The sequence below is a fragment of the Bos taurus genome, chromosome 17 (assembly GCF_002263795.3).
Source record: "Bos taurus isolate L1 Dominette 01449 registration number 42190680 breed Hereford chromosome 17, ARS-UCD2.0, whole genome shotgun sequence".
NCBI classification, from domain to species: domain Eukaryota; kingdom Metazoa; phylum Chordata; class Mammalia; order Artiodactyla; family Bovidae; genus Bos; species Bos taurus.
In genome coordinates, this window is record NC_037344.1 from 55216670 (window position 1) to 55244099 (window position 27430).

The 27430-nt window shown below is 36.6% G+C and overlaps 1 protein-coding gene and 1 pseudogene across 11 annotated transcripts in view; one reads left to right on the forward strand and one right to left on the reverse strand.

The window, feature by feature from the left end:
* Nucleotides 1–27430, reverse strand: part of ATXN2 (ataxin 2) — a 101728-nt gene that overhangs the window by 37830 nt on the left and 36468 nt on the right. For 9 of the 11 annotated variants that reach the window (XM_059876382.1, XM_024977720.2, XM_015475517.2 and 6 more), the window contains exons 6-11: nt 9862–9986; nt 7570–7661; nt 6620–6817; nt 4993–5171; nt 2934–3143; nt 313–495 (exon numbers count right to left, since the gene is read on the reverse strand). In XM_059876382.1, the coding sequence (XP_059732365.1) occupies nt 313–495; nt 2934–3143; nt 4993–5171; nt 6620–6817; nt 7570–7661; nt 9862–9986 (987 nt within the window). Of the gene's footprint in view, nt 1–312; nt 496–2933; nt 3144–4992; nt 5172–6619; nt 6818–7569; nt 7662–9861; nt 9987–16852; nt 16981–27430 lie in introns of those variants that run through there. The other 2 variants (XM_059876384.1, XM_015475521.2) reach the window with 2 other exon arrangements.
* LOC132342665 (E3 SUMO-protein ligase NSE2-like) lies at nt 11053–24626 on the forward strand (annotated as a pseudogene).

Here is a 27430-nt window from a genome sequence, read left to right on the forward strand (position 1 = left end):
TATAAAACTATAAAGTATATTCATATTTATGAACCCCATATGAATCTCACCTAAAATCAGAGAATAGACTAGGGAAAAATTACTTTACTCACTGAGAAAACTGAAATTCAGGATGATCACATGATTTGCCCTTAACATATGGTGAATAACTGGTAGAGCCCAAAATAAAAATAGTTTTCTCAATTCCTGGTTACTCCACTATTTTTTATACACATAGACTTCCTCACATAGAGCTCAAGCTCAGCCCTTTTCACATCCAGTAGAATAACAAAATGAACACTGTTATTACGCTCCAAGCCAAGTGTCACCTACCTCCGCTGACCACGGATGACCATGTGCCCCCTGCAGGACTGGTCCTTGCTGTTGGAGGAGCAGCTGCTTCACTTGGTGGGGTATGGGATACAAATTCTAGGCCACTGGAAATGGAACCCCTCCCAGCAGAAACTCTGTGATTTCGAGGGTGTCGCTGGGCCTTTGGGGACATCCTTGGAGGCCCTAAGAAAGGAACAGTGAACATCACATAAATGCCACAATGTCCATCAGTACTACTTTTCTGCTAAATACACACAGCCCATTCTTTCTCTTTCCCTTCCTCCCTTTCCCTCACACACACACATATTCTCCCACTTTCTCTTTCATTCCATCTTGGTTTAAAAAAAGAAAATAAGCACCATACATATTTTTGGCCATACTTTTTCAGAATTATTTTGTGGAATGCCATAAAATTTTATAAATAAATTTTATTTTGTTCCCTTTTATTTTTTTAAAAAAAGGGAAGGATGCAGTTGGTGGTAAGAAATCAAATAAGATGTCACAGCTCTTCAAAGATCTTAGCAATTTGTTTAATCTATATCCATTATTTGTAGGTATATAAAAATAAGTATGACAAAATGTTAATAAAGTTATAGCTATATGATGAAATAAATTTTTAACATACACTTTTAGCTTTCTCCCTCAAATTTGCTGTATTACTTCTAAGACTAGGAAAAAAAATTACTGAACAAAAAACTACTTTGATACACCTTTGTAGTAGCTAAAACAAAAACAAAAACAAAAACAAAAAACAGTCCTCACCTGTAGAGTGTCTCAGACTAAACAGGCTGTGAACTGAAACTTCTATGGCTAAGGCACTGGTTTGTATACTAGAATAATTTACATCTGAGGAAGAAATTTGCACTATATGAATCATCAAAATCCCACATCAATCAATTGTCACATTAGTGATTTCTGTTTATAAAGAAGTCTACTATGCATTGAAGCAAAAGTGTCAGGTGAAAACAGTGAATACAATGACTCTTACAACAGAAACCTGACAGTGGTAACACTTGGCAAACTCATTCTTAATGCCAAAGCCAATGCTTCTCACCTTCTTTTTTTTTTTTTGCCCATGCTACGTTGGAGTGTGAGATCTTAGTTTCCTGACCAGGGATTGAACCTGTACCTCCTGCAGTGGAAACCAGAGTCTTAACCACTGGGCCATCAGGTAAGTCCCTTGCCAAACTCTTTAGGATGTCAAATTAATTTGTGTCCTCAATAGGAATACAATCATGAGCACAGTCTTACAAAGAGTGTTACTATAATTTTTAACTGGAGATATAATTTATATTGAAGATGAGTTAAGAACTGGGTATTTAAATATTCATACATATTTTTTACATCCTTTTACAGGAAAAGACCAAGAAAGATGGCTGACACAGCTCAGTGAAATCAAACTAACTTTAAAAAGTTCAGTTTTTGGCAAGATGTGAAATACTTATGGAAAGATAATTTATTCTAAACACAGAAAACCATTGTATTTCATAGTTTTATTTTGAGGTTCACATTTTAAAAATGCTTCAGTGTCACCTAACTATATGACTAGAAAACACTAATTCTAATTAGTTAAAAAGAAAAACTGAATAATGTAGCCTCCCTGAACATGCAAAAGGTAAACTTTTATGTGAATCTGTACATCTAACAGTGGTGAACAAGCTCACATTCAGTAATGTGAATTTTATCTAACACATTCTCATGATATGAACATCACTTACACAAACAACAGACCACAACAAAATATGTCAACAGAATTTAACTTCTCATTTACAGGCCACCATCATAGGCACTTGAGTAAGGAAGTCACCTTGAAAATCAGCCTAACATGTTGTTCAAGGTTAGCTGCTTCAGTCAAGATCACATGACCTCGCTGCCTGGACAGCAACAATTTATTAAAAAGCAGCCAATACAGTTTTCTCCAGGGAAGCATTTTCTGCCAGAAAGCTGTATTAGTCTCAATATAAGCGATATCAACTGTAATTACAATGAATGAGAATTACAGGATTTTATTCTGTTTTTTCTTTTCATAGGGTAAACAAAAACAAAACAAAAAACCCCTAAAGATTCATACATTGTTTTCTACAGTAACAATTTTATCTTAGATTAAGAATTTCCTCTAAAGACTTTCACTACAAAATATTACAAAATTAAAAAAAAAAACCCCAAACACAAAATCAAACTCTATATTGTAATTTAAGGGTAAACATATCAAGGCAGCCATATGCAATGTCCCTCTCAAAAAGGACCATTAAATGTCCTTTTGTCACTCCTACCTAATGTCAACAAGCAGATTCACTAGTATGAAGAAGGTTCACTGTTTACCATTAACCACTGTGTATACTGTAAAGTGGGAGGGAGAAGACCCTGGGCTGTAAAAGAGCATCATTACCAGACAGAGACAAACCCCCATTCTCACAATTCAGGATAGTTCATAGCTTTATACAGCATTTATCAAATTTCTAATAAACAAAAGGTTAATAGAAATAGTTTTAATAAACTAAAGTTAAAACACAGAAATTATAGGTTATTAAATAATGAAGAGGAAACTATTTTGTAATTATAAACTCACATAGGAGTTAAACAAAGACAAACAAAAACATGAACAAATTGTGGTATTGTACCTTCTGAAGACATGCGTTTAGGCATAGTAGAGACAGGAGCTGGAGAACCATGAGCAGAGGGGTGAGACGGGGGTCTGGATGGCCGCGAGGGGGGCCTGGAGGGCGGCCGTGTAGGGGTGGCTGCCCGAGGTGGAAGAGAGTTGGGACCTGACTGGTAGCGAGAAGGTGGGCGAGAGGAAGGAGATGGGCAAGGCGATGGCCAGGGAACACCTGACAGAACAAATGATATGAAGGAAAGTATAAAAACTAAAGAAAAAAATGAGGGAAAAAAGTAAACAGAAAAAAAGTAAAATGACAAAAATGATTTCTTGTACATTTTAACCCTTTGAGGACAGTCATTTGATTTGTGATAAGTTTTAGCATAACTTAACTGACATAAATTCACATTTTACTTTAACCTCCTTAAAATTAAGTCTGTTTAAATGAATACACGTTCCCAAAGGGTTAATTAGGATCTACACATACTATTGAAGAAGACAGTTAAGACTTTGCCTATTCACCTGCTTCTATAACTGTTTTTTGGAAAATCAATTGTTAAAAGGAGAATAACATACACTAGGTAATTTCACACAATCAATCACAAAACTCAGGGATAAAATTATTTATTTAAAGTTTTATCTTTTGAAACAACAGCTATTATAATCCCATTAAAAATATTAGTTTCTTAAAACTGTGGTTTTCTTCTAGTCTATACCTGAATATAAGGTTGAGTTTGAAATCACATTAAGCAGGTACATTTAAGTAGAACATTACTTCTACTATTTTCCAGAGTCACAGGAGTGACAGATTAATATTCACTGCCTTTTCAAAAAACATATTTTAACCTTATCAAGTTAGAAAAAGAAGGCGTATCTTCTAAATAACTTATGCAGTGAAACATTTAAGAGACTGCGTAATAAACAATCCAACTACAAAGCAGTCATCACCAAATAAACTGACACTGAGGGATATGCACAGGTCAAAATACAGCTAACATGTAACATGACATCACTTACCTTAATCTTAGGAAACAGTCCAGGTCTCCTCTCCATAGGGTTCCACACACTTGAGTATCATACATTTCCCAGCCCCTTTCAGGTTTTTTACTTTTAAAATTCTGTTCATAAACAACTAAAATTCTTTACTCAGTGAGCAAAGAAATCTCACCCCAATACAAAGTATAGAAAATACTCAAGAGTGTTCATTTGGAGAGGAATTCTGGAGAAAGACTCAATGAAAACAAATGAAATTGGAAACTTAGTGTTCTCTATTTGTCTAACTTTCCAAACTTAAATACCTAAAATTGAATGCCCACTGTTCCCCCCAGGTTAGTATCTAATACACCATCAATATTTTAATTACCATAGTTCCATACAGTCTATGGTACTGCTGTTTCCAGTGTCCCTGACCATGACCCATTAGCCATATTTAACCTAGATCTGGAGGGAGAATAGGAAAAAAAAAAAAAAACTTCCTACTAAAGATGCAAATTTGCATATTTTAGTTAAGCTAAACTATAATATCTGCCTTTATATTGAATTTTTATTTTTTTAAGCACTTTTTCCCCACCATCTTCACATGACTGTTGGCCATGTCTTGTACTGCAAGGTACCTCAAATCCTCTTGAAGTAAGCAGAATATAAATATATAAACAAACAGTTGATAAAAATGAATTTATATTAACCACTGAGCGTTTCACACAGATTTGGATTTTCCATGTAAACTATGTCTAAATAATTTTATCGTCCAGTGTTTTTAAAATTGAGAACCTACCCAGTTTCCAATTTCTTTATATGTGGAGTGTTTTTTTGCCAAGTGAATGTCTTTGGTTAAATTTAGCATTTTACCTTAATACATGAGTATTTCATCATGTTAAATTCTGTATATGCCAACAACATACTAATTTTTACAATTTTACTAATTTGATATCCACAAAGGCAAATTTTAAATATTTACTGAAAACTACTCCACAGAAATCATTAAAAGGTATGCATCCTCTTATCAACTATGTAAAACTGTAAATATTCAGAAAATTATATATTTGATCAATGAGATTGACAAATTTGGTCAAAATACTTGCCTCCATTAACTACTCTTTGGTCTGAACCAGAATTCGGGTTGAAATCTGAAGTGTGAGAGGTGGATCTTGATGGCATGGAGCCCGATCCAGGCTGGCCCATACGTGGTGAATTCTGACGCCCACTTCCCCAGGATATGACTTCTCTATTTCTTTGTCCAGGAGGAATATATTTATTTTCCCTGGAAATGAGAGATCCTCTAAATCATTTTATCCTAATAGATACCAGACCAATGAAACTTATCTAAAAGCAATTTAGGCAGAAGGGAACGCTTGTTATTAAAAGGTTAAAAACAAACCAAATGGCCTCACTTCCAGACACCCTTATTCTTCCATTTTACTCTAAGCTCTAGGTCTGGCCTTTCTTTTCCCTCAGATTTTCCCCCTAAGGACAAAATAAAACAAACATGTATTCATTCATTCTTGTCCTACTTGATCTCCTTATGGCTGTTTCTATCAATCATCATCTGTCTTCTTGAAACTCTTCTTCCTTGGTTTTCTCTGCGATCTCTTCTCTTTGTAGCTGTTCATTAGTTTTTCATGGTTTTCACATCAATCCCCCAGATCCACACTGTCAGTCTCTCAGTCTCAGTATCTCTCACTGAACACTTAAATTCAAATCACGATTCCTAAACTGCAAGTGCCTTTAGGACAGAATGTGTATCTTATTCTACCAGGTATGTAGCAGGTGGTTCTCACAACACATATTTATGAATAAATTCATGAAAGATCTGTGAGCCCTTCGAATGCAATAAATTGCACAAATGGACTCACTATATCTCCCCTCAAGCTTGCTTGGTGTTTTCTGTCTCTGATACCGGTACAACCACCAATCTGCTTAGTTATCAAATAAACTCAGGATCACCCCTGGTTTTTCTAACCTTTCTATCACTGGTCCTGGTCTCATTCTCACACTTGAACTATTTCAATACAATAACTGGCCTCTATGTCTCAGCCAGTTCTCAATGTCACCAGAGTTGGTTCACCCCATACCCTGCCTACAAGGTGCTCTTTAACATGACACACACAGAGTCTCACTCCTTTGGTTCCTATCACCAGCTACTACCACTGCAATGTCAATATACACCCTGTATTCCAGACATACGAAACAAGGTTTTTCCTCAATTGGACAAGTTCTTTCACCTGTCTTCACCATGCAAGGAATTCCTGTTTTATGCTTCTGTGAGTGACAGACAGATCTACTATCCTATCATAAAATATCACCTCATCTGTTAGGTATACTCTGATCCTACAAGGTTACGCTTGTTCCTTTTCACTTGCATATTCCTAGTACTCTGATCACACCTCTAAACTAGGAAATCACACTGAACTGTAATTATGTTATATGCACCCCTCCCCCAACCTGTTCATTTGTCTTTAACAAGCTCTTCCAGACCTTGGCTTGCTCGTCACTGTATATCCACCACTTGGCTCCACAGAGGTGATGTTCAGAAACTATTTTCCAAGAGTACTATAATCTTTTCACTAACAGAACCTGAAACCAACTCCATTTGCATTCTCTACCTAAGCTAAGTTAAAGGAAGATGAAATATAATAATAATAATACACCTTCTCACACAGACCTTGAGTTGTGTATCCAAAATACTGCATCATGATTTCCTTTAAATACCTAGTGTTTATGTTGTGGCCCTCACGTTCACTGGAATTTCTCTGAACTGCTGTGTATTTTTCTTCTTCACTCCTATCATCATTTTCCAGGGCCACCCGGGCTTTATACTGGGCACTTGATTCAATTTCTTCTGCTAACTGGTTTGCCCTTGCTTCTCGTTTTAAAAATTCTTCTGAGTTATCCCTTTCTAAGGGCACCCTGAAACAAATGAAAAGAAAAAGCAAAGTGTGTATTTTAAAGTAACAGTTTACATATCTGTCACAATCAACTATTAAGGCATTTGTTTAAAATGCTGGTAAAAACTGTAAAAGAGCTATAGTCATCTACTTATAAATCAGAATTTGAATTTTCTTATTACTTTTTCCTTAGAGTAATATAACATTTCCAAAACTGGTTAAATTACCTATTTCCCCATAACCTCTGCATTTGTCAATTTAGTTTTTACAGTGCAAAAATAAAACAAAATTTATTTAGAACAAAAAAATCAGAGTATAAATAAGCTACATTTAATACCTATTTTAATGGGAATTTATCAGTGTAAGAAGTAACAATAATATATAGTCACATAATTGTTTAACTTAAAATCTAACAGAGGACTTCACTGGTGGTCCAGTGGCTAAGACTCCATGCTCCCAAAGCAGGCGGCCTGGGTTCGATCCCTAGTGAGGGAACTAGATCCCAAGTGCTGCAACTAAGACCCTGAGCAGCCAAATAAATAAATATTAAAAAATAAAACAAGTTAAAAAAAAAAGTCTAACAGGAACATTTATTCAACATAATTTAAGCTGCTGCTGCTGCTAAGTTGCTTCAGTCGTGTCTGACTCTGTGCAACCCCATAGATGGCAGCCCATCAGGCTCCCCTGTCCCTGGGATTCTCCAGGCAAGAATTCTGGAGTGGTTGAAAATCAAAGGCAAATGCACTAAAACAAAAGCAAGCTTTAAAAACTTACGTATATGAAGACAGACTGCTATCGTATGTAGACACTACACCATAATTTTCTTCATTATATCGAAACATATCGTTGGGATCCCATCCATTAGACTAGAAGAGAACAAAATTCATTTTTCAAAATAACAAAGTATTGTCTTCTTTAATGCAGTTATAATCAAGATCTACATTAACAATTATCTACATTAACAAGATCTACATTATCATACTATTCAAGCAAAACCTAGCAAAAGTAAAAAATAGGCAAAAATTTGCTTTAAAAACGTCTTAAGAAAAAACTTCTCTTCTACACATCAGCCCCTACAAGTTGGTAAATAACTACAGCTGAACTTTGAACAATTCAGGGGGTGGGGTGTCAGGTGTACCAACTCCCTGCACAAGTGTAAAACCTGTAGATTCAACCAACCTTGAATCGTACAGTACTATAGTATTTACTATTGCAAAACCTAAGTGTATAAATGTACCAGCATGGTTCAAACCTGTGTTGTTCAAGGTTCAACTGTGTTTGAAACAGTTATTTGAGATGTTTTAAGTTCAGAACATTTTAGTTACTTCATAAACTATGAGTCTCAGATCAGGGTTCTCTCCTTTTCCTACTCCTTACAGTGATCTTTCTACAAGGTATTTTACCTGAAACCTCTTTGAGTGAACTGATCATCAGGTCCAATTGATAAAAAGCGGTAAAATACAGCACATAATCAGTATCCATGTTAGCAGAGGGCACAGCATCATCTGAGCAATGTTGATGGCAATTTCAGGACAAAACCTTGCCTCTAAGATCACCCATCAACTGTGGCTCCTTCTGTGCTGCTTCAGATAGAATTGTAATACAAATCTACCACTCAATCAACTACTTCAGCCTAATATATGGGAGCAGGAAATTAGTTACCTATAGAAACTTTAAAATATGCTCTTTTAGTATATGCTCCATGTGAAAAATTTAAAGTGTGCAGAAACATATCCAGTGAAAAATAATACTGCCAATCCCAGTGTGTATAGATAACCACCATTAACAACTTCTTGGGCATAATTCCAGACATTCTTTGTGCATATGTAAGAATGTGATTATTATCATCAGCTCTCTTTTACAGACATTCAAATAGGATCTTCTTGTTCTGCAGCTTGCTTTTTCTTTTAATAAGTTCTAGGTATCTTCCCAGAACACCTTTCTTTCAAGAGGACATATACTACTTCAACTGAATGGAGGTATAATAAATTACCCATGTCCTACTGAGGGACAGTTAGGATATTTCCTATTTTTCACTACTAGAAAAAAATGCTGTGAAAAACATCCTAATATAATTATTTGAATGTCTTATGAATACATTCACAGAGATAGAACTGCTGAACCAAACTGTTTTAAATTTTGAAAACATTGCCAGAATGTGCTCTAGAAGGTGTCTATCAATTCAACTGCTTCACTATCAATTTAAAAAAAAGAGACAGAGAATGCTTGCTTCTCTTTATCCTCCAGAGGTGATGTGCTACACAAACCTGAGAAACTTCACATTAAGTAATATGTGGTTCTTTAAAAAGTTTGGAAACTACTGGATGGTGTCTATGAATTTCCAGTTTTACAACTGGACAATGACTTTAACATCAAACACAGGTTTGTTAAATAAGATTTCTCTGTAAGATTCAATGAAAGATTCATCTCATTCAAATTTTATTGCCTAAACACTCATTTCTGGCAAGAAACTTTGCTTGTATCTCCAGAGTTTAGAAACAGAATTTAAAGAATCCTAATGACAGAGTCATTATTAAGCATTGATTTACAAATGATGTGTTCTGGGAAAAGTAAAAATAATATGTCAAAAGGCTTTTGGAAATAGCCTTTTCCTCCTAATTTTAAGATAAAGAAACTTACTTTTTGCTGTAATTCTAATGTAACCTAATGATATAGCTTAATAATGAGTACCTCTTTGACAGACAAGAATCCTAAAAGTCACACTTTTACATCACTTCTTGCTAAAGACAACAAACAAGTCACCATTTTCCTCAGACTGCCCTATTCTGCAGGGCATTCAAAACTAAATATGCCGGCGTTTCTAGTTTCCCATGGTTTCTAATCTAAACTTTTAAGTTGTTTATTAGGATTCACTTTAAAGACCTACAAATACTTCATATGCATCCCCAAGAAACATTTTTCTGTATATACTGCCTAGGGTGAAGTCTCTACACAATAAAACAGCTTATTTAAATACAGTCACAACAGCATACTTAAAACCAAGTGATAGGATGTCATACCGTATCACAGGACCATACTGTTACTAATTGAAAAGATTTTGCTTACAACATCATTTTCCAAAGCTTCCAGTTCGTCATTGGTAGTGAGTTCACCTGCATCCCAAGGCTCCAGGTCCTTTTCTTTGTGTTCACCATTCACTTTAGCACTGATAGCAGAGTCAGTAAAAGCATCTGCAAAGGATGGTTTTGGATGAAAGATCATACAACCAGACACTGGGCTACAAGAACACACATGAATTATCAACAAAAATGCTAAAAAATTATTATGAAAAGTGACTTTCTAATACAGAAAAAATAGCATTCATTAACAGTATGCTTTCAGCTGTGTAATGCTTCTAATGCTTTTATCTTCAAAACACTTAACCTGATTTACTAAGTGGCATCGTAGATGACTACTGGAGGAAGGTATGTTTTACACATATAATTTTAAGCCACATGAAATGTTATAATGTATTCACACGAGTCATAAAAATATATTTAAGTATATTAAAAAATTATTAGTTTGTGTTTCAGAATTGATCCAGAAATTTTCTACAAATTCATCTAAAACAAGATCTCTCATGTTTAATTGACACATTAGATATGCACTCAGAGCTGCTGCAGCCAAACATATGCAGATCTTTTAACTTTCCAAATCCATGTCCACATGCAGGGGTCAATATTCTAACATACCCTTGCCATTAATAACAAACGTCATTTTAAGTGACCCATCTCCACACAGAACCCTATTTCCCCATAGCCACTCTGTTACAAAATTCAGACCCCACTGTGTTACCTGTCCTCAGAAAGGCCTACCTAGACTTTCTGTCAACACTTTCTCACCTGTCTATCCTCTCCTCTCTTCTGCTAATGTTACTGAGGAGCACTAGCTTGTGAAAGCAGCATGGCATGGCATCAGTATGCTCACTGGCAGGATCTATCTATCCCATGGCTGCTGTCCAGCAAAGAAACTGTTTCTCCAGTTCAAAGTCAGGACTCAGCTAAATAGAAGTCTACTTGGGCAATGACAATGTTAGAAAATGCTTGGGAGATACAAGCTTACATTTAGATTCTGGGCCTAAAGTGTATCCCCCACCACACAAGGCTGTGGAGTAATACTTCTGCTGACCTGGCTGTGCCAGAGTACTGGCTCCCAGTCAAAAAAAATCAACACTTGTGTCTTCTTCAAGAGAGACAATTCCAGGGGGATTTTTGATTTGGTACTGTTTCTATAAATGTCACTGGCTACCCAATGGGCATGGCGATAGTGAAATAAGAAACTTGAGCCAGCATGGCACTCTAAGTCTAGCTAGCTCTTACCTCCTCTCATCTCAAACTAGGGGTGGTTAAGTGCATGTGGGTGTGTGTTCAGGCACACTAGAGAATAAAAGCATAATTGCACATATGGGCTTAGCTACCAGCCCTATCAGGCAGCATGGCTCCTGCTGCCAGCAATTGTACAAGCCAAGAGCATGCCAAGGGGGATTCCTAAAGCAGCAGGTCTCAGCTGAGAGTGGGATCAGCACTCATTGGAAGATGACTGCATTTTGGGAAAGTTCTCTTAGGGGTTCTAACAGACTGATATTATCTTCACAATGCCATCCTCAGCTGTAAGTCACTGTAAGACCCTACAAATTTGAAGTTCTAGTCTATGTCACCTTAAACTTATGCAAATTCTTGGTAAAATTAATTTTGCCTTAGAGTATTTTCAAGAATGTGAAATGCTCCAAGAAAAACATCAAACAATAACTCACAAAAGGTGGCTGAAATTCCCTATTTTAATTCTCACACAATTAGAACAGAAAACTAAGACTACGTAAAAATCACAAATCAGTCATACAAGCAGCAAGGGAATTAATTCTCATTTAAGAGCCTGTTAATGTTTTAATTACACTAGTTGTTGAAAAGCATATATTTAAATAAATAAGGCATTTACTCAGATGGAAACCCAGAATTAAAGACAATACTTTTTTATTCTAGAAATTAAAACCCAGAACAAAAGTTTAAAAAAAAAAAAGAAACAGAAACAGATCCACATAAATGGACTTATTGTTATTGCAGGGTGTTTGTGTGTGTCAAAGTATTTAGAAAAGACTAAGGACTGAGTCAGCAGTCCTCAAATTTAAAAAATGAAATATACAATAGAAACAGCTTAAATATACTTCTACTGGTATTATTTTAAACAAAAATCACAAAGGATCCTTGAAGAGGGAACCAAGGTGAAAAAGCAAGAGTCTAAAACTTCACTGAACCAAGTTTTACTCTGCTAATTACAATTTAGGTTGTATTAAGAGGCCATTATTAAACTACCTATCTTTAAAAAAATGCTACATTTTTATCTTAAATCAACCTTATAAATGAATTAACTGTTCACACAGTAGTTCTTAGCATCCCATTTTTCTTTCAGGACAGATAAGGTGTGGGAGGGAAAACACAAAAGTATGTTTGTATTGGTGAGGAATGGTATTCCTTGATTCAAAAATTTCTCCCAAAGAAAAAGTCTCTGTATAAACATGAGTAAATATTTTAGGGAAAGATGTGCGTAAGATGTACAAAGTGGAGAATCAGCAAAATGAGGCTATCGTGTCAAGACGGCAGGAGAAAGCCTGGTCATATTAATAACACCGTATTTCAGGTCAACATTCTATCATTAGTTAGAAGGAAGCCAGACCTGGGTATTCATTCTATATTCTTACCAATATCTACTACTGTTAAGTCCTGAATAGTTATTTTATTAATAGCTGCATTTGGATTTTTGAAAAGAACCACTGTTGGTATGAAACAGTACAATGTTAGTGCTAGGATTTCTGCAAATATAATTTAATTAAAATTGTGCAAATTTTGCAATGCCATAAAGTCATAGTGCATTAATTTCCCATTATCCTCTATGGTAAGAAGCAAAAGCATTAAAAAAGCTGGATGCAAGAAAATGTGACTGTGAGAAAAATGTTAAACCTGTTTCTGAAAGAACTACAGGCATAAAAAGAAAAGAATAAAAGTGATCAGATGAGATAATAAAAGATGACAAAGATGTGCTTCATTCCCTGCCTGATGGAATCCAATTTAGGCAAAGGGGAAATAGAAAGGGCGTAATACTGTCCCTGCCTCCAAACGTTCCCTTCCTTTTCTGAGCCAGTGGTGCCACCTGGTGGTGACCAAAAGAAATGTCTCAACCAATGTGCAGCCTCTGTTCCTCAGCCCCATGCCCAGGAAATGAGCTCTTTTTCCCTCCATCTCAGTCAATTATGACTCTGAAAAAAACCAAAGTTGCCTAAGAATTTTTTAAATGGCCAGAAAAGTGGTGAAAAAGTAACACTTATTTTAAGCTAAAAAAAAATAAATTTAAATTGACTAAAACTACAAAATGACATAAAACTAGATGAGATTAAAAAACCATTATCAGACTTGACATCAGAAGCCCTCAAATGTGCTTTCAGTGAAGCCTTCACCAAAATCCTCAGCTACTCATGTCATCTTTAAATTAAATCTGCTTTTCTTCAAACACTAAAATTTCAGATAAAAAACTTATTTCAATGATATTGTTCCGATACATCAATTATTAATACTGTGACCTTTTTCAACGACTTTAAAAACATATTTTCTCATCATGTCCCATGAGTTTTATATGGACCAATCTATACACAACAGAGTATCAGTTACAGTGGGTGCTATCCTAGCAACTAAGAGACCAGAGAGTTGGACACAACTGAGCAACCGACACTTTCACTTCAAAAGGCATTCTAATACAGATTAGCATGCATGTGTCCTAAGTCGTGTCCAACTCTTTGCGACCCCATAGACTGGAGCCCACCAGGCTTCTCTGTCCACACATCTTCCAGACAAGAATACTGGAGTGGGTTGCCATTTCCTTCTCCAGGGGATCTTCTTGACCCAGGGATCGAACCTGCATCTCCTACATCTGCTGCACTGGCAGGTGGATTCTTTACCACTGAGGCACCTTGGAGGCCCAATACAGACTAGAGTAACATAAAAAATAATATTTTTCTCAACTGTACACAAATCCAAGGGTTTCCCCAGGGGAAATGGAATTTGAGGCCAGAATAAGATTACATTTTTGTTTTATATTCTTCTGTTCTGTATGAGTATTTATACTATGAATATATACTAAATCGTGTATTTTATTATACAGCTATTAAAAAACACAGTATTAAAGAAAAGGATAAACAAAAAAGATGGGCATAGTGAACACACTAAGGGCTCAGGGTGTGTGGAACAGAACAACAAAAGCAAGGCGACAAGTGGAGGCATTGTCCTAGGCAACAGAGAGAAAAAAGAAAAGACTGCAGAGAAATGGGACACAGGGAGTCTCTAGATTAGTGAATTCTTAACCTTTATTCTTTGATCTATGGATCCCTTCAGCATATGGGGAGCTTACAAATTTAAATGCAAAAAATACATAGAAAACCGCAGGAGACCAATTATAATGATGTTTCCGATGGCTCAGATGGTAAAGAATCCGCCTACAATGTGGGAGACCTGGGTTTGATCCCTGATTTGGGAAGATACTCTGGAGGAGGGCATGGCAACCCACTCCAGTACTCTTGCTTGGAGAATCCCCATGGACAGAGGAGGCTGGCAGGCTACAGTCCATGGGGTCGTAATGCAATATAATGAAATGCAGTTATCAAAATCTGAAAAACCCAATCTGTGCCACAGTTAATATATATGGTTCTTTACTGATGCATTAAACAGTAAGATCTAATAGCAAATCTAATACCTACTATAATTTTAGAGGTAATAAGCATAAAAATATTCAAATTTATACAAGTGGTATGAAATTAACTGAATTCTATAGGTGCAGAAGTTACAGATAATGCAGTGGTTTGTTGTCTACATTAATAATGGAAGGAAACACTAAATTTCAATAAAAATTTAATGAAAATAAAGATGTAATATTTTTTTCTATCCAAGTTCATGAATGCTCTGAATCTTCATGAACCATGGGGAATCCATGGAACCAGGTTAAGAACACTGGCTATGTGTTCTTAAAAGCAGGAAAAAAAAAAAAAAGTACTCTGCTGTGGATAAAAGAAATGAGGTACACAGAGTAACGACTGCAGGGGATAATCATCAGGTTGCAGAAACAGGTTAGAAAAGGGTCTGGTAGAGCCTAAGCTCTGGGAAGAGCTAGAAACTCTACATTCCTAACTAACCGGCACCACAAAGGTATTTTCCCAGTCACATTCCTTTTCCTAATTAAAGCAGTAGAGAGTTTAAAAATAGAAGGCCAGGGAAGGGTCAGAGAACCCTGTGAGGGGCAAGAAAAGAAGTAGGTGTAAATGTGAAGGTGGCCATAGTCAAGAGTAGTAGATTTTGGAAGAGAAGCAGTTACGAGTGATGACAAAGTCATGAAAGCAGGTTGCTAAAATAAGATGGAAATTAACAGTATTGAAGTAACAGAGCTAAATTTTCACAGGAATAGTGTTCGTTCCAAATGATGAACCTGAAAATAAATTTTTCAAAATCTACCATTTGCAAACTAATATCTGAAGATATAAGGGTCTAAGTCATAAAACTATGTGAAACGTAAACGCATTCCAAGTGTGTATAACCTCTCTGTTCTAAATATCAAGTTATATTGCAGAATAAATCACACAACAGCACTTGCCTATAAATCAGACAAAAATGCAGAAGTGGATAATGTCATTCTGAATATCCACAACTATTTTCTAATCATAATTTTGGGCCTATTAAGCAGAACTATTTAACAATTAAAATGTTGGAAGTGGTTTATTTGATACACCATGTGACAGGAGTTAAAGAACCACAAAATTCAAGTTTTTGAAGTTAAATCCACTGAGGTCAGTTAAATCTCAACTTTAAAAAGAAACGTAAGGAGAGAATGAATCAGGAAGAACTAATACTGTAAAACATTCGAAACAAGACACAAGTCCATCCTGACTTCACACGGGATAGGGTCAGGACAGGAAATTAGGATCTGTCTCAGCAGCACACTTCCCACCCCCTCAACCTCAAACAGACAACAGAGCCTTCCATGCTTATAATCTGTTCCTGTCCCAGAAGCTAAAATCCTCAATCAAACACCTGTCTTTAAAAGCTTTAATCTTTGGAGGGACTTCCCTGACAGGTCAGTGATTAGTACACTGTGTTTCCACTGCAGGGGGTACATGTCCCATCTCTGGTTGGGACATGCACCCCCTAAGATCCCACATGCCGCAGGACACAAGTCTTTTGGGCAAATAAAATAAAAGCCAAGAGTGATAAAACCATGACTTTCTATAAGATGGAGACGTGACAATAAAGGTGAACACACTGGCAAGCCAACACCTAACAACATCCTGCAGAACAGGACGGACCAACACAACAAAATTAACTAAGAACAATAGGCCAAACACCTGCACCCTGCATTTTATTCAAAATTCTGAATAATTCTTGAAATAATTTCTTAGCTTGGTAGAAAAGAATGTCATTTTTCCAAACGGAACTACCTAATCATATCTTTGCCTCTAGGGCACTTGAACAAGGAAAATGAGTTTTGTGACCCAAAAGTAGAAAGGGCTTCATTTTTACCCTGGTCAACACAAAAATCTGTGAATCTCTAAGGTGTGATATCTTTTAATCATGTGATTTCAAATTGAACCAAAGTTGATTTCATACTATTCTTCACAGATACAAATTTAAATCCAAAAATTTGTGGATTTCATACTATTTTTCACAGATACAAATTTAAATCCAAAAATTTGTGGCAGGAATACACAGAAGAACTGTACAAAAAAGATCTTCACGACCCAGATAATCATGATGGTGTTATCACTCACCTAGAGCCAGACATGTGGAATGTGAAGTCAAGTGGGCCTTAGAAAGCATCACTACGAACAAAGCTAGTGGAGGTGATGGAATTCCAGTTGAGCTATTCCAAATCCTGAAAGATGATCTGTGAAAATGCTGCACTAAATATGCCAGAAAATTTGGAAAACTCAGCAGTGGCCACAGGACTGGAAAAGGTCAGTTTTCATTCCAATCCCAAAGAAAGGCAATGCCAAAGAATGCTCAAACTACCGCACAATTGCACTCACCTCACACGCTAGTAAAGTCATGCTCAAAATTCTCCAAGCCAGGCTTCAGCAATACGTGAACCGTGAACTTCCTGATGTTCAAGCTGGTTTTAGAAAAGGCAGAGGAACCAGAGGTCAAATTGCCAACATCCGCTGGATCATGGAAAAAGCAAGAGAGTTCCAGAAAAACATCTACTTCTGCTTCACTGACTATGCCAAAGCCTTTGACTGTGTGGATCACAATAAACTGTGGGAAATTCTGAAAGAGATGGGAATCCCAGACCACCTGACCTGTCTCTTGAGAAATCTGTATGCAGGTCAGGAAGCAACAGTTAGAACTGGACATGGAACAAGAGACTGGTTCCAAATAGGAAAAGGAGTACATCAAGGCTGTATATTGTCACCCTGCTTACTTAACGTATATGCAGAGTACATCATGAGAAACGTTGGGCCGGAAAGCACAAGCTGGAATCAAGATTGCCGGGAGAAATATCAATAACCTGAGATATGCAGATGACACCACCCTTATGGCAGAAAGTGAAGAAGAACTGAAAAGCCTCTTGATGAAAGTGAAAGTGGAGAATGAAAAAGTTGGCTTAAAGCTCAACATTCAGGAAACAAAGATCATGGCATCTGGTCCCATCACTTCATGGGAAATAGATGGGGAAACAGTGGAAACAGTGTCAGACTTTATTTTTGGGGGCTCCAAAATCACTGCAGATGGTGACTGCAGCCATGAAATTAAAAGACACTTACTCCTTGGAAGAAAAGTTATGACCAACCTAGATAGCATATTGAAAAGCAGAGACATTACTTTGCCAACAAAGGTCCGTCTAGTCAAGGCTATGGTTTTCCAGTGGTCATGTATGGATGTGAGAGTTGGACTGTGAAGAAGGCTGAGCGCCGAAGAATTGATGCTTTTGAACTGTGGTGTTGGAGAAGACTCTTGAGAGTCCCTTGGACTGCAAGGAGATCCAACCAGTCCATTCTGAAGGAGATCAGCCCTGGAATTTCTTTGGAAGGAATGATGCTAAAGCTGAAACTCCAGTACTTTGGCCACTCATGCGAAGAGTTGATTCATTGGAAAAGACTCTGATGCTGGGAGGGATTGGGGGCAGGAGGAGAAGGGGACGACAGAGGATGAGATGGCTGGATGGCATCACTGACTCGATGGACTGAGTCTGAGTGAACTCCGGGAGTTGGTGATGGACAGGGAGGCCTGGTGTGCTGCGATTCATGGGGTCGCAAATAGTCGGACACGACTGAGCGACTGAACTGAACTGATGTATACATTTCTAACATACAGAGCAACTAATCCAACTTAATTTTTTTAAAAGACTTTCAAAATAGCCCACACGCATATTTTAATACTTTACTCCTTCACCTGTGCTTCCAACTTTTCTCACTTGTACCAGAATCATCTGGGCCTTGTTTTCAAAGTAAAACTTGGGATTTTGTTTTCTGTATTTCAAAAGGGTATTAAAATGCCTACTAAAAGTAACGTTTTGTCAGAAAAATATACTCTGAATATGTTATGTTATAGGAAAGTTACTTTTAGTTTGGCTAGGAATAACTGTTTTCTTGAGTTTCCTGGAAATGAATGATAGTTACCAGTTAATGTCTATGTAAGAAAAACAAAACCTACTAGTTTTTCCCTGGTTTGGGTGTAGTGTGTATAAAAATATATAAAACTTTAAAAATATCAGTTCAAAGAATAAGCATATGTTGAGTACCTACTATGGATCCGTAAGGCATTATGCTAAGATACAACAGGGCATACACATCCCTAGGTTCTATAAACATGATTTCTAAACTCCAGAAAGTTATAATGCTTTGAGAGAGACAAAAGACACTACTTTGTAAAGCTGAGTATTCAATACATGATGTAAGACAACTGATTCTCCAACTGTGCTCCATGAAATCCAATTTCTTATAGGTATCTCAGCAGACAGCAAAAGCTGAATAAATATGATTCTAGCATAAACTCCCAATCCCCTCCCCGACCACTACTTTGTAAGTGGGACTCAGCATGAGATTTCCTTGGGAATGGGGGGCGGGGGGGGGGGGGAACTACTCTGTGCTGAAAATAAAATTAAAAGTATAGAAGTCATTGACATAGACAATAAAAAAGACAACCACAGTGAGCAGGAAAGGTCACCGAAGACTCCAAAGAGGAAAGGAGATTTGAGCTTGGTCTTGAAGAAGTATCTAAAATTCTAGTTAGGAAGAAAGGTATTTATTCAGAGTGGAGAATAAATTCAGCAGTGAGATAACTGAGCTCAAAGATGAAGATATGAATGGCTAGCATGCAGAAAATGCCACTTAGGTCAAGAAGCAAATTAATATTGGGGAATAATGAGAGGTGAGGTTGAAAAAGAAAAGTTTCATTGAGGAGGGCCCTGAATGCCAAGGTATAGCATCTCAACTTTCTTCTATAAGCAACAGTGGTCACTGTAGATTTTTTAACACAGGATGAAATGTCTGACAACAAAATTATATAGCCTAGAGCAATAGTTATTTTGACTGTGATCTTCAGTTTCTGAGTCCTATAACTCAAAGAAAATTTACCACTCAAGGAAGAAGAAACGACAAACTTTAGCAAGAGAACCAATGTGGAGACTACCAGAATAGCTTAAGTAGGCAAGAGAGCTCAAAGATATCAGCCTCAAAAGTACAAATACAGGAGAGGAAAAGCAGCAGTAATGAGCTCTAAGAAACACAGTAACCCCCTGAAAAAGTTCTTTCCTGAGCAACAAGCAACTCTAAGGAAAAGCAGATATACTGTATCTATTTTCAGTCTAAACATCACTCCTTGTGCAAAAATTAATTAAAAATATTAAAAGAGATTCTATGGTTTTCTAGTTAGAATCAAACCAAACCACCCAAAGCATTTTCTTTTGTTCTTTTCTGAGATCTGACCCAGATACCCCTTTGACCAAAGTCTGGAAAGAATAAACTGATGCAGAAAAGCAAATACCAAAGTTCTGTTCTTGTTAAAAATATAATTTGCAAATTAATTTATGTTTCTGTTCCTCTGAAGGAGACCAACAGAAAAGCCTAGAATATGACTAAAAAACAGGACAGACATCTCAATCAGTACACCATTCAGAACATGCACAGGACAACCGGGCTTCCACAATAAACAACCATACAAATCCTTTTGATATTACAATATACTTGATCACAAGTCTGAATAAAGCACTTGGACCCAGTAGCTCATTTAGGCAGCACCAGCTTGTACCAGACTGCATCAATAATGAAGAAACCTCATATTCTTCCTATATAAAATGAATCATTAAATTTTATCATACTATGATAAAATGAGATAAATATCCCTGAGAGAAAATATATCCTACTAAATATTAAGTTCTGGTGACTTCCCTGGTGGTCCAGTGGTTAAGACTCTGGCTTCCACTGTAAGGGGCATGGGATTAATCCCTGGTTGGGGCATTAAAATCCCACATGCTGTTCAGTGTAGCCATAAATGAATAAGTAGTAGTTCTTATTTTCCCTACTAATAAACTGCTGTGACATGAAAAAATTGGGATTCCCTAGTTAAAACTCTGGCAAAATATTTTTAAGATAAAATATTTCACCTTAGTTTTACTAGGCCCATTATATAACATAAAAGGCACTATAATTAGGAATTTAACATTTGAAAAGTAATTTTCTTAAAACATTAAATTAGCTAAATTAAATTGAGCTGAAATGGATATCTGACTTCAAAATATCAACCAAGTTATTAGGGAAAAAAAATTTAAACCTACAAACCAGATTCCTTTGAAAGATCTGAATGAAGATCAGTAGTCAAGACTCCATTGGACCAAATGCACACCAAATTGTACAGCAAATCCAGGTTAATGTAACTTACAGAAGAACAAGGGAAAAATGGAAGGCAACTTTGTGAGGCTTGTTGTATTTAAAGAAACAAGGTGTTAGATGCCACAGAATGTTACATTTCTAATTGATAGAAATCAATTAGAGATAACACTATCTCCAAAAGAGAGAAGATAAATTCTAACAAAAACCTCAACAGAAAGATACACTTGGTGCAGTGACATCCAGAGGTGAACACTTTGTTTTCAGCTTCCCCATTAGGCTCCGGGTTCAGAACTCCCTTTTGAGGGGTGAATAGAACCTTTAGTTTGTGCTGTCCAAAAGAATGAAATTATCTAATTTTGTGTGAGCAGTTTTTAAAAATAAAAGGTACTGTTTTCATCTCAAAAGTTAAAGAGAAAGGAAAAGGGAAAGAAAGGGCTTTTGCAGAAAATGTAGCAGAAAAAAATCCCACGTAAATTCAGAAATATTTAAGAATTAAAAACAAAATGTGGGAACTGTATTTCCAATACTATTAGGCAATACAGTAGTCTTTTTACAACAACTAACTCTTAAGCCTATAACAAAAGTGTTTGGAAATAGGTTAAGAAAAAGCTAATTCCAATTCTTAAACATCTATACAAACACCATTCTGTGTCCTTGGCAGATAAACATTTTACAGATTCAGACTGTTCTTTTCTAATAAATTAGAAGAACTGTTCAAGTGCACATGCTCACTTAAAACTCTTTGTGAGGTCTGATCCAGGTAAAAAAAAGGCAACAATTTCTATTTATAGTCAGATGGAACAGAAATTAAAGGTGGAGACAATTCATCCACATTCTTTCATTGCCTGGCTTTATTACTAGTTTTAATATATTCGCTATTCATAAGATTCCATTGAGACTGTGCAGGCCAAGAGAAAAAACAAAACTAAAACCAGACAGTAACTGAGTATTCTAGTCTTACACACAATACTATCAAGTAAATGGTCTTCCTGAAAATGTCCTGGACTTGTCTGAATTACCTACTAGGAGATTGCTGGCACAAATAAAGAGACATATAAATTCATGGAACATGATAGAGAACTCAGAAATAAATCCACACATCTATAGTTAATTAATCTTCAACAAAGGAGGCAAGACTATACAACAAAGAAAAGCCAGTCTCCTCAGCAAGTGGTATTGGGAAAGCTGGACAGCTGCATGTAAATCAATGAAGTTAGAACACTCCCTCACACCATACACAAAATTAAACTCAAAATGGCTCAAAAACTAAATGTAAGACATAACATCATAAAACTCCTAGAAAAGAACACGGGCAAAACATTCTAACATAAATCGTAGGAACGTTTTTCTTAGGTCAGTCTCCCAAGGCAATATAAATAAAAGCAAAAATAAACAAATGGAACCTAATCAAACCTTTACGTTTTTGCACAGCAAAGGAAACCATAAGCAGAATGAAAAGACAACCCCCAGGAAGGGAGAAATTTGCAATGAGATTGACAAGGGCTGCATTTCCAAAATATACAAGTAGCTCAACACAACTTAGTATCAAAAAAACAAATAACCAAACAAAAAATGGGCAGAAGACCTTAATAGGCATTTTCCCAAAGAAGACATACAGATGGCCAATAGGCATGCAAAGATGCTGAACATCACTAATTACTAGAGAAATGCAAATCAAAACTATAATGAGCAACCACCTCACACTGGTCAGAACGGCCATCATCAAAAAGTCTACCAATAAAAAATGCTGGAGAGGGTGTGCAGAAAAGGGAGCCCTCCTACACAATTGCTGGGAATGTAACTGGTGCAGCCACTACGGAGAACAGATGTAGGTTCCTTTCAAGGAATATAGAAGAGTTATAAATATAGAAGAGTTATAAACATGAACAATACAGCAGATACTTTGTGTATGCTCCAAAAACATACAAAGAAATAACATGCAATACTTCCCTATTATGTACCTCAAACTACCCTATGTATTAAGTTTTCCATCACCTGTTCCACTATACCTGTTTAATTTTTTTAATCTCAATCTCTGTACCACCTCCATACTGGCCTCAGTAAATGCTGATTCATCTCCATTTACTACTTGGACCCAGCAGACATACATCCTTCTCTAACTTGCCTACAGCAAGGCTGAGGCAGTAAACCTTATAATGGTACAGTTTTAACAGAAGACTATTAGAACACGGATTGACTTAGAAAACCTACTTCCTTAAAAACAAAAAACAAACCTACTTCCAATGGCCATAGGCCCAAGACAATCAGCTTCCTAGACAGCCATAAGAACACTTGCCTCTATCACCCCACCTGCCTACCTACCACAGGGCCTATCCTCCCTCCTGCCAAAAAGGCAGGCTGTCAATCCCCATCACTTGCCCAGTGTTAGAGCTGCCTGCCTGCCTGTCCAATGTTAGCACTTGCTGCTCAGCTACAGAACCTCCTGTACTCCTTGCTCCAAGATGCCTACTCAGCTGCAAGGCTGTGTGGCCAGCCCACCACAATGGAGTGCCAGACATGAATGAATCTGAAACACATTGGATTCCTCAGAATCTAAGGCTTTGCAGGCCATATGCTGCTCTGGGACCTGCCTCTTCCTGGACTGACGTGGCATTCCTAATGTCATGCACTTCAGAAAAGATTCCACTGTTATTCAGAGGACCTCACCCTATCAGACACATAGGATGATCACATGAAAACAGAACAGTTCAACACCAGAATAAAATAATCCAGACAATTTTATTTCTCACTGTTCTCTCATTACCCATTCACAACCCGAATTACTCCAAGTACTACAACAGACACAAGTCTTTATGTCTCTGAGCTTTATTTGGGATTTAAGGCCACCAATTTCAACTTTCTGACATGGGAAGGGAATTAAGAATGGAGCCAGGGTCTGGGTATGGGAAGTCCGGGCACAACCAGATGCAGCTACATTGGGCAGCCACATAATAATTTCAAGATGCAGGGGTAATTCCACTTCAAGTTCAGGTTCAACTGGTTTTATATCCTTCAGGAGTGGAGAATCTGCACTCTCCTCCTTGAAAAACTTTCAATCCTGCATCAGCTTTGGAAAGGATAGCTTCTAGCATTCCTTTGGATCTCATGAAAACTTATACTTAAGTGAATAGTGAGTACAGTATGGATAAAGCAATGGTTGAATTTGCAATGATGGATCTGCAACTAAACCATTATTTAAAGGCTGTACAATAAACCATGTAAAAGAAGATGTCCAGAAAAAATATCCAATCTAAAATTATTAATGAAGTTGTTTTTGGCTTTACAGAATAAGAATTCTGATGTAGACTTTCAAAATAATGAAAAATATGTACAATTTAAACAACAGCTGAAAGAACTAAAGAAGCAATATGGTCTTCAAGCAGACAGGATGATGGCACAGAAGGAGCTGATGAAGATGATTGTGACTCAAAGTCAGACCGACTTCATCTGCCCCATTTACACACTTGGAAATGAAGAAACCAGTGAAAAATAAAACAGGTGGCCACACCTACAAAGAAGAAGCCATTGCTGGCATGATAGAGTCTAAGCACAAAAGGAAGAAAAAGGCCTGTTGCCTGAAAATTGGCTGTAGCCACACAGATGTGAGAATGTCTGATCTCAGCCAGGAAGAGGTGCTCAGAAGGGCAACTGAAAGCCACAACAAGAAAAACATTGCCAATCTAACTAGGAAACCCCTGCAGGCAACTCCACAGCCTACCTCCTACCCCAGTCATCTGTAGAGAGTGATGCTTGTCCAAGTACTTTGACTGGCTTTGTAGCACACTTTAGGGTAAAAAATCAAAGGTTTTAGTATATTTGAAAGCATTTTTCTATGTCCCAATACACATTCAAACCTACTATATTGTTTAAGTGTTCTATAATTTTAAATAAAACTTTGATTATCAACTTTCCATTTTTCCTGAATTCTTTCACATGCTTTGGTATCTCCAACTCTAAAAATGTCTAGAGCAGAGCTAGGATTCACATGAAGTATGTGAATTTCCTAGGAAATACCACAGAATTAAATGTAAAATTCTGTGTAAAGGTATACAGCATCCCTAAGTTCTCAAAAGGGACCAAGAATATGAATTTCTTTGTACTGTCTATAGCAATTAGCACAGCAATGAATACATTCCAGAGCACAACAAGTATTCGTTGCCTGGCTGTAGACATTAAGACTATTTATATGTTTCCTGTTCTTTGCATGAAACAGTGCTCCTTTAAAAATATGTGAAGGCTCTAATTTCATTCATTCAAAAGACATTTATATTGAGACCATACTATGTGACAGAACACTATACTAGACGTCAAGGATGAAAAACATACAGTACACGAGGAACTCAAAGCATAATGGAGGAGACAGAAACATCTAAATATAATACAACACACTATAAGGGAAATGATGTAGAGACATTCGAGAGGAGGCTTGTATGTGGTTGGCAGCTGATATTATGAGAGTATATAAGTGACTACATGTGTTAAGAACAGTTAGCAAAGAACACAGGAATTCCCTAGTGGTCCAGTGGTCAGGATTCGGCACTTTCACTGCCGTGGCCCAGGTTTAACTCCCGGTCAGGGAACTAAGATTTCACATGCTTCAGGCAACTAAGCCCAAAACACTGCAACTACTGAGCCCACACGCCCCAACTAGAGAGAAGCCTATGTACCACAATGAAAGGAGCCATGTCCTGCAACTAAAATCTGACACAACCAAATAAATGGTTAAAAAAAAAAAAAAAGACAACAATGGGATGCAGAGTCAGCAGAAAATGAGAGTCAACAAGTTTGGGTAAGAAAGGAATACAGAATAGTAATTAGAAGAATTCAAGATAACCAATTTTCTCATTTATTATTTTTTATTTATTATTTTTTACTTATTGTAACAAAGGAGCTGACAAGCAAAAGTCATTCTTAAGACTAAATCTAACCTGACATAAGGAATCATGTGAAATTACACAGCACTAGATGAGAGTCAAAGGATGAGTATTACAACAAAATACATTGTTTTATTTCACTGCAGCCAGTACAATATGTATTTTTGAATAACCGTAACAGCTGATATGCAGTAGGGAAAATGATCTAGGTTTTAGACTTGGCAAACTTTTCCTATAAGGGGCAGACGGTAAATTTTTTTTTTAGTTTTCAAAGTCATATAGTCTCTAACACAATTATTCAACTTTATCACTACAACATTAAAGCAGCCAGAGACAATGCATGAACGAAATAGGCCTAACTGTGTTTCAATAAAACGTTATTTACTGATGAGTTGATTTGGTCCATAAGCCTTAAGTCTGCTGATCCCTGTTCTACAGGCTGAGAACAGTACGAAAGGAAGTAAAGAGAAGCCATAGAACTAAAACACAGTTGAGTTAGGGTACTAAATTTTTAAAAAAATGAATAAAGGAACTGTAAGAAGAGAAGAGGAAAAAAAGAGATGAGAAAGGGATGTTGGAAAAAGACAGGAAAACCATGTAAAAATCAAGTAGCAATAATATGCCAATTCCAAGGTAAACAGATAAAAAGGCAGCTGAATGCTCTAAAAACAGATGCAAAATGAGAAGAGGAAAATGAGAGCATCCCAGGATCCGTCTGCACTGGAATTCATGTAAAACACACACTAATTCTCCAGTGATAATTTGACAGTCTCTCCTAGTTATGCTTGTACAAAAGGAACAGCCTGCAAGATCAAAGTTGTTCTTCCTTTTGCCCGTTAAGTCAAACTGGAATATATACAACATTCAAGAGATCAGATGAAACTTATTCACTATTCCCTAAGATATCAATTACTGCTGGGCCTATTATTCACTTGAATATGTATATGAAAGACAACTTTTAAACCTTATTAAAATCAATGTAGTTAGTATTAAAAACTTAAAAGCCACACGCATCTTACTAATTTTAAAGTTTCCCCCAAAATAAAGAGATTTAAAAAGGAAAAGAATTTTCAAACAATATAATAATCTGCATATTTCTACTGCCTGAGGTTTTTTTTTTCCCCTCCATTTTTGGTATTGTTTGTGGAGAAATTCTTTAAGGTAAATTCAGATTAATTCTGATTCAGCTCAGCTAAATAATAAATTAGACACACAATTTATGTCACTATAGGACAATGTTTAAGAATATGACTTGGGGTTAGATAGCACTTGGGTCTGTGTCCTCATTTCATCAAGTTAATTAATCCTTGTCTCAGTTCCCTCACCTACAACATGTGGATAATAATCATACCCACTTTAGAAAGAAGCTATGATGATTAAATGAAAAAATGCACATAAAATACTTAGCATAGAGTCCAATACATAGAATTGACACTTGAATTTTAGTTACATATTGCCAATTTAAGATTTTAACAGTACTATTTATTACAAGACAAAAACCCACAAAGGAAATAAATTTCCCTCTTCTTTTAGGAAGCTACAATGTAATACTAGTTTTGTTCTTATCACTCATTCATTTCTATTATTTCTAAAAGAAAAAAACACCCTCAACCATCTACCCATTTAAAATGCAGAAAAGTAGTATCAAACTGATACCAACTGGGACTTTTCAAGATACTGTACAATTCTGAGACACTGTGAGGTAAGGAAAGAGTACAAATCCTCAAGATCTCCAGAACACAGCCATTCCTAGGATCTTATTACATGAAATTCATGGCTCACATGCCAGACTACACCTCAGAATCAAACATTCAGAGCCTCACCCAGGCTAAATATCATGAAATCAGAATCTCTAAAAGTGAACACTAGGTATTTTTTTAAACCCATGGGTGACTAGAATGTG